The sequence below is a fragment of the Copadichromis virginalis genome, linkage group LG7 (genome assembly GCF_057382275.1).
Source record: "Copadichromis virginalis isolate Kocher_CV1m ecotype Utaka linkage group LG7, C_Virginalis_male_GT1.1, whole genome shotgun sequence".
Classification (NCBI taxonomy): Eukaryota; Metazoa; Chordata; class Actinopteri; order Cichliformes; family Cichlidae; genus Copadichromis; species Copadichromis virginalis.
The window spans coordinates 62,650,384-62,662,693 of NC_140624.1; the positions used below are offsets into that span (position 1 = coordinate 62,650,384).

Sequence of the window (12,310 nt, forward strand, 5' to 3'; positions counted from 1 at the left end):
CAAAAAAAGTGCAAACAATAAAGTCTTAACAAATTCTGGTTAGAGAGAAACAAAGTATTTTGGTTTATTGAACAGTGGAGATGAATCCACCAGATCCTGGCCAGCATATTTTCATTAATAGATGTGTCAGTGATGACAACTAGTTTGTTTGTTGACTGCTAGTGTCATTGTTCAGGTGCTGGAGTAGGCAGATAGAACCACAATGCTAGTAATCTGGTTCTCATAGCCTCCATCGGTGGCACCGAGATCAGACATCATCCCAGTCATGGCTTTCCTTCTCAGTTTGTTTAAGGGAATCTTGGAAAAATGAGAAACAAGCAAAGATTAAAAACAGCATTTTTTTAAACTCATTGAGTCTGCATGTATAGAATTACTAGTTAACTTTGACTTTTTAAAAATATAATAAATGGTTGTCTAATAAATGGTTTTAATAAGCTTTTAAATCTCTGGAAGTTAAACTGCTGCTATCATCTTCGTTGTACATCCAAATGCATCCTCAATAATCGAGGCAAGGAAAACCCAGAAAGGACATTCTGGGATCATCAGGTCATCGCTTTTTTTTTTTTTTTTTTTTTTTTTTTAATTTTAATTTTGCAAACTCCAGATGAACAGAATCAGCTTTCAAGGGCATCTTTGTTGTCAGTTCAACATCATTTGACTGCCATGTCTCGGTCAGACATCTTTTCTTTGTTTGACATTTTTCCCTCTCTGTAGTTGGTTTGCATCTTTTCAGTCCTTAATTTCTGAGACTTTAGCAGTTTCTTTAACACAGCCCCCCTCTGGCATTTTGTAATCTGTTCATTCGGGTCTTAAAGTCTATATTCTGCCACACTAGTGTTTTGGCCATTTCTGCTGGCTGACTTACATTGTGAGTCTGTTCAGAGTGAGACTTATTATTAGGTCTTTAGTTTCCTTCAGTTATTCTTATACTTGCTATTGAGGCCAGAGCTCAGGTATCTATTCCAGCTTTCAACTGTTGAATGCGGTAAGTAACAAATTACAAAGCCCACCCTATATTTCCTTACAGATTTTCCTTTATGTTGGTATTATATTGGACGGCTTACAGAGTGGTTCAGACTTTAACCAGATGTGCTACAAATTCTGGGTAAACACAAAGGTAACTGCTGATGTCCTTTGCCAATACATTTCATTGGCATATTTTATACAGTTAGGTCCATAAATATTTGTACAGAGAACTTTTTTTTTTTTCTAATTTTGGATCTGCACACTACCATAATGAATTTTAAATTGAAATGCGGTTGAAGTGCAGACTTTCAGCTTTAATTCAGTGAGTTACATAAAGATTGCATGTACGTAATCCCTTAATTTCAGAGTGCAAAAGTATTTGGACAAATGGAATAACTGAAAATAAAATATTCATATCTAATACTTGGTTGAAAACCCTTTGTTGCCAATGAAAGCCTGAAGTCTTGAACTGATGGGCATCACCAGATGCTGGGTTTCCTCCTTTTTAATGCTCTGCCAGACCTTTACTGCAGCAGCTTTCAGTTTCCGTTTGTGGGCCTGTCTCAGGTTTTCAACAAATGAAATTCATGCTCAATTGGCCATTCAAGAATACGCCACTTATTTGCTTTAATAAACTCCTGGATTGCTTTGGCTGCATGTTTTGGGCCATTATCCATCTGTATAATGAAACACCACCCAATCGATTTGACTACATTTAGCTGGATATGAGCTGACAGCATGTCTATGAACACCTCAGAATTCACTGGGCTGCTTTTGTCCTGTGTCACATCACCAGTGAACGCTAGTATCCCAGTGCCACTGGCACCCATGCACGACCAAGCAATGACACTGCCTGTGCCATGTTTTACAGGTGATGTGGTATACCATCATTCTGGTAGAATCTGTCCAAAGAATCCAAATCTTTTTGCATTGCTGAGTTCACTAGTACTTTCCTTCTTTCTCAGGATGTACCAAATTGTACATTTAGCCACTCCTAATATTGTAGCAATTTCTATGATTTTTTTTTGTTTTGTTTCCGTTTTCACAGCTTCACCTGCACAGAAAATGTCTTTTACCGCATGGTTCACAGCAAAATCTTCCAAATGCAAGCGCCACATCTCAAATCAACTCTAGGCCTACTATCTTCTTAATCAATAATGGGATAATGAAGGAATTGTCCACACCTGCTCAGGAAATAGCCTTTAAGTCAATTGTCCAATTACTTTTGGTCCCTTTAAAAAAAATAAATAGCGTAGCACATGTTAAAGAACTAAAACTTCTAAATCCTTCATCCAATTTGAATGTGGATACACATTATGTCCATGTCAACAATATGAATATGTTTTAGTAAACAGGCAAAACCTGTGTCAGTGTCTAAATATATATACATACGGCCCTAACTGTATATATAAATCATATGTACATATAAAATGATTAAAAATGCAAAATGGTTGTCACAAGGAAACTCACTTTTGCCACTTGGAGGGAAAACAAAAGTCCTATATTAGGCTGGGGTGCTCTTTTTAGCTAATGGATCTTTACAACTCACTTGGTTTTGGGTAAGACTTGAATTCAGAGGCATGGCTACTTTGACAGGCAGCTTGGCTGACAACTTTTTGATGGACAATCCCAGACATTTTGTTGGATCACTTTCTCCACATTAGCACCAAACAGCGCCTCGGTGCACCTTGCTAAGATTCCACATGCGATCACTTCTGGTTCCAACAAAAATATGGTGGCCACACTAACTTTAAAGCTTCAAAATGTGGAGACCACAAATGAAATTTATGTGCAGTGAGCAGAGTTGAGAATATACCACAGCTGTAGAGACGTCGAACCCTTTCAATGTCAGTCTTTGTCAGTTTATCTCTCTGTCCCATTTCCTTCACATCTTTCTTTGGGAAGATGGTGGGCAGGCCGGTCGCTGAAAAAAAATCCCTGACACAAGAGTAATCACCTTGAAGTACCACATAACCTTTACAGAGAAACGGTTTGTTATGCATTTGTCATTTTGGGTACTGTACCTTCCATAGTGCATGATGGAGGTAGCGTCATATGGAAGAGAAAAGGTCTCGCCATCTTGCATTCTGAAGTTTTTCTCCATCCCTGAAAGACATGTGATACTTTCCCTGAGTGTAAACAATCAATAACCCCCAAAAAGTTTTGGTAAATGCACAATGTGCAGTAAACTGTGGTGAAGCTCATCTTCCAAGATGAGAGCTGTGTTTGCCTCACACATGTAAACAGGTTCATTTTTTTATGTCAAATAAAGGGAAAGCTGGAGTTTGAAAAACACATACATACAAAACACTTTTTCTTATTGTACAAGTTCCAAGCATTATGACCATTTAGCTACCATAGCGTTTAAACAGTACAGATAATATTTGAGGAGAACCCTTACCTGGCATAATGTTGCTGTGAATAACGGTGATGTGCTGTTCACGGTCCATCCTTGTGTGTTCATGGTGGAAACCCAGAGCATGAAGAATCTCATGTGCAATGTTACCTACCATGCACTGGGGCCCAACAAAAACAGGCTGCTCGCCACCCTTTAAGCCCACAAATGACGCACAGCTAGAACAAAACTGCAGGTTAGTGTCCTGTTTTGTTTTTGTTTTTTTTTCTTTTAAATGAGACATCCATCTTTAAACATTAATATCTGAAAAATAAAAAGCAGTTGTTGCTGTACTTAATCTTGCCAGCAGTGAGGAGAGTCTTTTTCTTTTTAAACCAGCGTTATGTGCCTTGGTCAGGGTGCTTAAACTCACTTTCAACTGATCCATTTCCATCCTCACAGTCATGAGCTCTGAGGCATGACTGAAGTACCAAATTCACCATTTTTTCTTTTGTAGACTGACATTGCTGAGTGATTCTCTGTTACGTGATAGCAGTTACTAGATTTAGTGAAGCCTGATATAGGTTCTGAGTATGCTGACCTGCAGTACAGGCCAGAGGTTTCTGCAGCCAGGATGTCATATTGTCATGTTAAGATACAGAAACTGAATATTTCAGAAACCCAATCAGAACACTAAGTGCTGCAGAAAACTTGGGGTGTTCAGCATACAATCTGAGCTCCAACTGCAGTTCAAACAGAGTTTAGACTGAGCTTCAGAAAACTACATACCCTGTACTGGTTTTGAAGAGCAGGTAGTTTTGCTCGATGGTTCGCTTGTGGAAGGATACACAGGTGTGTTTGGACACCATCTCCATAGCAGAGAGAATATCATCTGTGCGACTAGCTGAAAAACAAAGTGGCAGTAAGACAGACTTCTCAAAGATCCAATGAAATGCACATACTGTGCTTACCTAAATCTGGGCTAATGATATAGGGTATCTCCAGAGTTGGCCAGCTACTGCTCACTGCATTCCTGTCATTCTGCAGAAGAAATGAAATACTTAGAGTGTTCACCGACTGCCTAGTCCACATCACATCTTTGCTCAGTGTTATGAAGCTTAAATGACCTCAATGAACTTTTTCCTACGATTTTCTGGTCTTAACTGCCATGTTCATGCCCTTCTGAATTTGTTTTGTAAATTATGGTTCACATTAGACTCAAAGGAGGCAAGGCCCCACCTTGTTGTTAGTTTCTGTCATTCTGATCATGTTTGGATTCAGAACACTAGAATTATGGTGGCAAAAATGCTCAGCTGGAAGTTTACCACAGGTCCCACTAACATGGCTGTGGTTATGTCCATAATTTACAAAGAGTACGATTCTTGCAAACTTTTTTCCTAAACTCAATGTGCAGACATTTCAAACCAAATTTTGTGTAGAAGTCTGTCTGTGGATCTGTTGCCTCAGTTTTGGCATGTGTTCTCAGGTAACTCACCAACAGCACCATGTCTCCTTCTGCCAAAGCATAGTTTTTGTCCATCAGCTCTAACAGAACGACAAGAGGAGATCAGCATGAAGCTACAAAGTGCTACTACAAAGTTGTATTGTTCAATCACATTCACTTATTTTCTACCATTAGTTCATGTGATAACTTTAAGGTTTCCAGTGCTTGTTTTGAAAAGGTTTGACTATTAACTACAAATGATATCCTAAAAACTTCATAAATAACGGCTGATAAAACATTTATCAGCCACACCCTTGAGGTGCTTCCTAGTTAGCCAAAATGATCTGATCCATTAATAATCAAACTCCATCTAGAAGAATTAACTCAGCCCATATGACTAACTAACACTGAATAAACCTAGGTAGCTTGTGGCTCCTGGTTGCGCACAACTGACTGTGCGCAGTGAGGTACAGCATCATGTATGAAGAAAAAATATGACCAAAACACTGTTAGGGCTCACCTTCTAAAGTTTCTGGGTTTTCCTCCATGTAATGCACCGCCTTGATTAGCCAGTCATCTTTAAGAGCTGTAAAAACACATTTACACAGCATAACGCTCAAGAGTGTTCTGATATTTAAAATACCAGGACACTCATCCCTCCAGGCTTAAACGTGAACACATTATACCTCGTTTGGCTTCTTGTAGAGGACTGCAGTACACTGAAACACAACAGGAGAGAAAAACACCCGCTTGCTTATTTAAAGAGGAAAAATGTAATTTAAAAAAATAATCATGTTAGATGCTGACTTTTTACCGTCTTTCAGATATTCTGCACACACAAGAGCAACACAGAGTATTTGCAGCATGTTGTTTAAGGTCAGGACACAAGTGAGGCTTCCAGCTCCTCATCCTCATTAATTGCACTAAATAAAATCAGCTGTGAGCTGATGCTGCTTCCTCCTTCAGTCCTGTGAGGCTCATAGGAGGAGGTTTCACAGTTTTAATAAGGCAATACATAAATACATTTTAATATGCTAGTTTATGGTGTAGGGTTTCACACATCTATTCAAATTTTTCTGTTGTTTTTTTTTTTTAAGATATCACCAAATCACAACAACAGTTACCTCAGAGTGTTTTATAGTGAAGGTAAAGGCCCTATAATAATACAGAGAAAACAGAGGAAACCACAACAGTCAGACGGCCCCCTTTTTCCTAATTTATTAATATTTATACTATATTAATATTTTATTATCAGCAGTGGAGAAAGTATAACTTTCCAAATTACACAATACACACACACACACACACACACACACACACACACACACATTTATATATATTTAGTTTTTTTAATGTATTTTTTATTTTTTAATTTCTTTATTTTTTATTATTGCGCTCATATGCAGTAATGACTCCACACCAAAGGGTGGCAGACCTGCGCCATACACATGCGCACAAATCACCATTAAGAAAAAGAAAGTATTTCCGGTTTAAAAACCAAACACGGGCTGAAGACGTGGGGAGGTAACGCTATTTAGCCGAAGTTTCTTGACATTTGTAAAGACACTTTTATCAAAATGTCGAGCAGACAGGGGGTTTGGTACGTGCTCAGTGGTCGTTGACGATAGAAGAGAATAGGCTGCGGTAGTGATGCATGTTAATGTGTTAATGAGCATGTGGTTCAGCTCTACATGCGCTGGTTTGAAGCTTTGACTGATTTGGAAATGCTACACGTTCACTGCTGCGTTTAAACAACGATGAGCGGTGGAGGGGACATTAGAAACTACGCATCCTCCTTCGAAAACTTTGTACCTTGGACTGATTTGTTTTTGGACTGGCACTTTGTATTGTAAGGTTAAGCCCCAACAGCAATACGGAGAAACCCCAAACATCAGATGGCCCCTATGAGGGGAGGAAGACAGGAAGCAGACATGCAGTGGAAGAGAGCAAGAGATGAATAATAATTCATAATTAAATGCAGAGAGGTGTATTAATGTATGGTTAGTGACGATGCAACCAGTGCATCATGGGAATTCTGGTAAGATACCATATTTCTAATATGTTTATGGCTGAGTACAAAAGTCTTAATTTTCTCTGAAGTGAGGTGACTGATTGGAATCTTTGCTGCTGTTTCATTCATTATGAGGAGACTTGGAATGTTCAGTGTTTCCTCCCTGCTTCATGGTGCTGGGAGAGATCTTCAGTTGCTAGAACTCACAGACTTTAAAATCATACCTCCAACACTGTGATGTTAAAATGTCTGTCATCTCACGTCACAAAACAAAACTGTCTGAAATCTAACAGGACAACACATTTAACACTAGAGCCAGGAGGGATCATTTTAACTCCTACCTGCAATAACAGCAGTAATGATGAAGTTGTTCATTTTCATCTAATTTCTGTTCCAATTTTAAGTGGGATATGACAATATCAGTATTTAAGATTACTTTATAAGGTTATTATGATCATTTTACAACAGCCTTCATGTCAAAAGGTGTCCAAATAACAAGGGCTACGTAACCAGGTTTACTAGTGGGGCAGCCTATTACTAGTTTAGCATTAATTTCTACGGGGTCAAAATGAGGTAGGGGTGACGCCTACTGTTGCTTTAGAAGTCATGGCTGCTATAATTGCAGCTGACCAATAGATGTTACTGGTAGGATCCATCTTTGAGGGTTTTAAGCTTCAAATCATTTTTCAGTACAACCAGGAAGTAACCTCAAAAGCTTACCAAGGCTTTATTCACCCATCTATATCTGAATGCTTTTATGAAGACGTTTGGAAATATTCCTGTTGATGAAGTGTATGTCACCACGTTTCCTTTGAAATCCTTCTTCTTGTGCTTCAGTGTTTTGTTTGCAGTCATGACGAGGTGGGCGAGAGCTAACAACGTCCACAAACACAAACCAGCGGAGGCCACCCCCTGGAGTCAGCTGAGAACAAGACGACCACCAGGAGCCGGAGGAGGCGACGGTGGCAGCAGCAGCACTGCTGGCGTTAAAGGAGTAGCTGAGAGGAATCCTCTGAGAAAGACACAGCCCAGTGGGTCTGCTATAAAGAAACCCAACGGCAAGAAAAAGCAGTACGTCAGCGAGGATGTAAACGGCTTCCTGGAGTATCTCCAGCAAACGGGGCAGCACCTGGCTAAAAAAAGTCAGGAGGGAGAGCATGAGCTCAGAGAGGAGGTGCAAAATGCTCTAAAGAAGGACAAGAAGAGGGAGGACAGGAGGATAAAAAGACAGACCAATAAGAAGAACAAAATGGTGAGTTGTTGAAAGTCTGAAACATTTTCCCAACTAAGACTTTTGGAAACTCCCAACATGTTCACAGTAGTGAAGTAGTGGTAGTAATAGTAGTAGTTCACAGTTCATTGAATTAGAATACCTACATTTGGTCTGAAAAAATAAAGTAGACACAAAAAGTGAAGAAAATTGTGTTTGGTCCATTATTTCTTTGTTTCAACAATATATAAATCTTATACAACTGGAAAGCTTGTATTTGTAAGGAAATTCCATTTGTGGTTTGAGCTGTAATCGTCTTACATCAGTTTAATGTTGTAAGGTAAAGATCCCACATAGTGCTCTCAGTACTCTTGCTGATAGATGGAAAAAAACCTAAGTTTTATCAGTTTATACATGTAATGTAAACGGAATTGGTCCTAGTAGGGAAACCTGCGGAACTCCACAAGGTTAACTTGCATGAACAAATTGGAGTCTATTAGATATGATATAAACCACTGCAGCGCAGTACCTGTAATACCTACAGCATGTTCTAATACAATGTTATCATCATTTGTAACCTTCACTAAAGCCGTTTCTGTGCTGGGATGAGCTCTGAAACCTGACTGAAACTCTTCAAATAAGCCATTCCTCTGCAGGTGATCTGTTAGCTGTTTAACAACTGCTCTTTCAAGGATTTTTAAGATGACAGGAAGGTTGGAGATTGGCCTATAATTACCTCAGACAGCTGGGTCAAGAGATGGCTTTTTAAGCAGTGGTTTAACTACTGCTACCTTGAAAAACTACAGTACATAGATTAATAGAGATTGGTTCGTCATATTTAAGTTTGAACATTAATTAATGGTAGGACTTCTTTGAGCAGTTATGAACAGCACGCAAAGGTGATCCTACAAGTGTTCTATGGGTTTAAGGTGAGGACTGCAGGCAGGCCATTCTATCCACTCCTGAATTCTGGGGTTAGTCTCTGATAAACCACGCTGTTTGAAGGCAAACATGTTCATGTTGGAGGATGGAGTTCGGTCTTAGACTGTGGAAAGTTAGTTAGCTGGTGAGCTATAGTTCAATAAAGATAGGGCAGGAGTGTGAGATACTGCCACCCGTGGTCATTTGGGGAGCACTGCAGTTGTTGAAATCTGCCACCACAGCCGTGAACATCACACCTGTCAGGAGGCTTCATGGTGGCTACACCTGATCTGGAAGTGACACTTTGTTCTCATTTCTTTAGCCGTAGTTGTCCAGGCTTTCTGAAGCTCCTTCAAAGTTTCAGTTTGGACGTTGGCTGCTTTTTCACTCTGCTTTAGTGTAGTTCGTGTTCCTGGCATTTTGACAGGAATCTATTAAGCCACTTCACACTGACGAACCAGTGTTGTGCCTACATGTAACTTTAGGCACAGCTTTGTTACCAGCAGCTCATCACAAAAACACACCACACTGTTTCTTTAGTTGAATCTATGAAAAAATCCTAGGATAACTAAAATAAGATAAACAAAAACAGTAAATCTCTGTGATCAATTTGGGAAGCTGTGAGTTGACATATAAATATTGAGCTCACACACTTTTCAATGAAAGTGTTCAGTGCGCATCAAACTGGTATATTTTAAAACGTTTTTAGAAGTTGTGATGTTTTTTTAAATCTTCGTGAACTTATAGAAATTCTGTTGACCCCGATGTGATCTATGATGCTCCTCTGAATCCTCACTCACGTGTCTCTTCTCAGTTCTGTTTTAACTGCAGGAAGCCCGGTCACGGGTTGGCAGACTGTCCAGAGGCTGACAGAGATGAGGAGATGGGCCGAGGCATCTGCTTCCGCTGTGGCTCCACTGAACATGAAATCTACAAATGCAAAGCTAAAGTGGACCCTGCTCTGGGTGAGGAATAAACACAGAGACTAACACCTGAACAGCTGTATCAGATTTGCCTGTAACACTGCTGTAACCATGCTGCTTCTCTCAGGTGATTACCCATATGCAAAGTGCTTTATCTGTGGTCAGACTGGACATCTGTCACGATCCTGCCCTGATAATCCCAAAGGACTTTACGCTCAAGGTAAAAAGACAGATATTCATACATCATGTCCTCGATAAGTAATTTCACACTCGCATGAGAGAGGATAGCTGGTTCCATGTTGGCAGTTTACTCAGTCTTTAAGCTACAATGGCAGGAGGTCTTCATCTAACCTTTTAGCTCTCTGAGGTAGTTTTAATCAGAAAGGAGAACATTAGCATTCAAGTGTTTGTGTTTTAAAGCGCCTTGAGGCAACTGTTACTGTGATTTGGTCCTATATAAATAAAATTGACCCAGCATGTTTTTATGCATCCGGTTCCTAAATCTGTAAAGCAGACCTATTGTGCTCATTTCTAGTTTTATATTTGTATTTTTGGAAGCTAGCTTTGCACCATTGAATGTTTAAAATAACCCTTTACGATGACAGAACTGCATCTGCATCTTGTGTTTTGCAGGAGGTTGCTGTCATATTTGTGGCTCAGTGGAACATTTTCAGAAGGACTGTCCAGAGCACCAGACTCCAAGTGAGTACCTTTGGAATTAAACGTTTGCTTTTGGGATTTCAGTGCACCTGAAAAATGATCCATTTTAGATTAGTTTGCAAAATCACTCAGAAGTCTGATATTAATTAGAGAACATCTTTGGCTTAGGAAGCTGAAAATGTAAAGGTCTGTAGGTCTATAACAAATGTGTTTCTAGCCTGTGGTGTGGTGGGTAGCTAGAAATAATGGGAAAGGATTTGGGCGGGGCATGGCTGATGTTTCTTATTCTTTCCCTCTTCATATGCTTCCAGATAATCATGTGACAGTGGGCTGGTTGTCCAACAACATGAGTGCAGACCATGAGGAAGTGCACATTCCAGTAAAGAAAGCCAAACCCAAGCAGCCTAAAGTGGTGAAGTTCTAATCACAGAACTGAGCAGTGCTAATGTGTGTCCCTCGTTGTACTTCTCTGACCCACCTCAGCTTCTGGACTTCATAAATGGACAGGTTACCCACTAACAGGGAATGAAGTCTTGTATACCACTGTATATGAATGAGATCTTTTTAATAAAAAGTTTTCCACAGCTACTTTTGATATGCTATAGTTAAGAATTCTTGTTGCAGGAAGTAGTCATAAGTGGACACAGACTAAGGCCCCTGCAATTTCCCTCAGCATATGGATTGCCCGCTCAAACAGTGGATTGTAAATTAAACAATCAGGATGTGATTGAAGGGAATTTTTATTTCACCAAGAATTTTACAGTCATCCACTGGGTTGTCTTCAGTTGTCCAATTACTTTTGAGCCTCTGAAAATCACAGGGTGTATAAAAATGGCCTAAATGGCTTGTGCAATACCTTTGTTATTAAAGCTGTCATTAAATAAAAAGTCTTTGTACAGCGGCTGTTACTTAAGGACTGTATGTGTGGATGTGGACTCCACTTGCTGCATAATCAGCACATGTGTGGTTGTGATGCTTTGTGGAGCTGCAATGTGGAAGCACGGCCACTCAGAGGCAGTACTAAGTCTTTCTAAGCTTCTGTTATGGACCAGTTAAGCTTTGGCCTGCAAAATGTAGAGAACTTATAGTCAGTAGGCTGCAGGCCTTCCTCTAAAAAATTGTGTCTTTGATTCTCACAGCGCTGAAAGTCCTGTTTTTGTTTTGCATAAAAATCTGGTACAGTGTCAACAACCAACATCTTTTTCTCTTTAAGGGGTGTTTTAAAGCTGCAAGGAAAATTTCCTTCTCATAGGCATAAGGGAATAATGTGATAATATTGCAGTGTGTTTTCAGTTTTCACAGCTCACCAGGGGGGCTTATATGACTAATCAATAAGAATGTCAGCAGTCCGACTTGATAATAAACGGAACCTCAAACATTATACACTGGCAGCTACAGAGAGGAGGCTCACAGGAAGCTTGAGGAATAACAGATCATTTTTTTGGACTTTACTCAAATGTTCACTCCAGACTTTTTCTTTCAAGATGAAGATAAATCTTTGTTTTCAGTGCAACACCAAGGGCCTGTGTTGCACTGAAAACCTCCCCTGAGAGCACGAAGAAAAGAAATTACATCATTGATGATGCAAAAGGTTTCTTGGAAATCCAGTGCAGTCCTCGGCAGACAAAACTGCTTTAGTTGATGAGAAAAATAGTGGCTATCAATGCTGACCTGATGTAGTGCTGGCCTAGAAAGATCTTTCTTCTTGAGTTTATTTATATTAAAAAGAAAACGCTTTACATATCAGAACATAATAATCATCTACTCAACAATGAATTACAGTACTCCAGCCTAGAAGTAATAAATACATAAACTAGTTTTTCAACATCGGGATGTTTCT

General features: G+C 39.6%; 2 protein-coding genes across 3 annotated transcripts; one reads left to right on the forward strand and one right to left on the reverse strand.

The window, feature by feature from the left end:
- Positions 1-247: 247 nt before the first annotated feature.
- Positions 248-5,611, reverse strand: LOC146706488 (hatching enzyme 1.2). The gene is made up of 10 exons (XM_085465261.1): positions 5,560-5,611; positions 5,432-5,464; positions 5,266-5,331; positions 4,797-4,846; positions 4,273-4,342; positions 4,091-4,205; positions 3,368-3,540; positions 2,991-3,072; positions 2,783-2,904; positions 248-297 (listed from the first exon to the last, which is right to left on the reverse strand). The coding sequence occupies exons 1-10, from the start codon at positions 5,609-5,611 to the stop codon at positions 248-250; spliced, it is 813 nt and encodes a 270-aa protein (XP_085321387.1).
- Positions 5,612-6,220: 609 nt separating this feature from the next.
- zcchc9 (zinc finger, CCHC domain containing 9) lies at positions 6,221-11,378 on the forward strand. Of its 2 annotated transcripts, none has more exons than XM_085464651.1 (6): positions 6,221-6,269; positions 7,594-8,008; positions 9,702-9,852; positions 9,938-10,030; positions 10,444-10,512; positions 10,782-11,378. In XM_085464651.1, the coding sequence occupies exons 2-6, from the start codon at positions 7,610-7,612 to the stop codon at positions 10,892-10,894; spliced, it is 825 nt and encodes a 274-aa protein (XP_085320777.1). In that variant the 5' UTR covers positions 6,221-6,269; positions 7,594-7,609; the 3' UTR covers positions 10,895-11,378. The 2 variants fall into 2 exon arrangements, with proteins under 2 accessions (XP_085320777.1, XP_085320776.1); XM_085464650.1 differs by lacking the exon at positions 6,221-6,269 and adding an exon at positions 6,289-6,783.
- Positions 11,379-12,310: the final 932 nt, after the last annotated feature.

Bases quoted from the DNA above. Each gene is read 5' to 3' on its own strand.
- LOC146706488 (XM_085465261.1), bottom strand. From the start codon at position 5,611: ATGCTGCAAATACTCTGTGTTGCTCTTGTGTGTGCAGAATATCTGAAA. The intron at 5,332-5,431 runs GTATAATGTGTT...GTGTTTTTACAG, and splicing joins TCTACAAGAAGCCAAACGAG to CTCTTAAAGATGACTGGCTA. The intron at 4,206-4,272 runs GTAAGCACAGTA...TTTGTTTTTCAG, and splicing joins TATCATTAGCCCAGATTTAG to CTAGTCGCACAGATGATATT.
- zcchc9 (XM_085464650.1), top strand. From the start codon at position 6,743: ATGGTTAGTGACGATGCAACCAGTGCATCATGGGAATTCTG. The intron at 8,009-9,701 runs GTGAGTTGTTGA...GTCTCTTCTCAG, and splicing joins CCAATAAGAAGAACAAAATG to TTCTGTTTTAACTGCAGGAA. The intron at 9,853-9,937 runs GTGAGGAATAAA...TGCTTCTCTCAG, and splicing joins TAAAGTGGACCCTGCTCTGG to GTGATTACCCATATGCAAAG.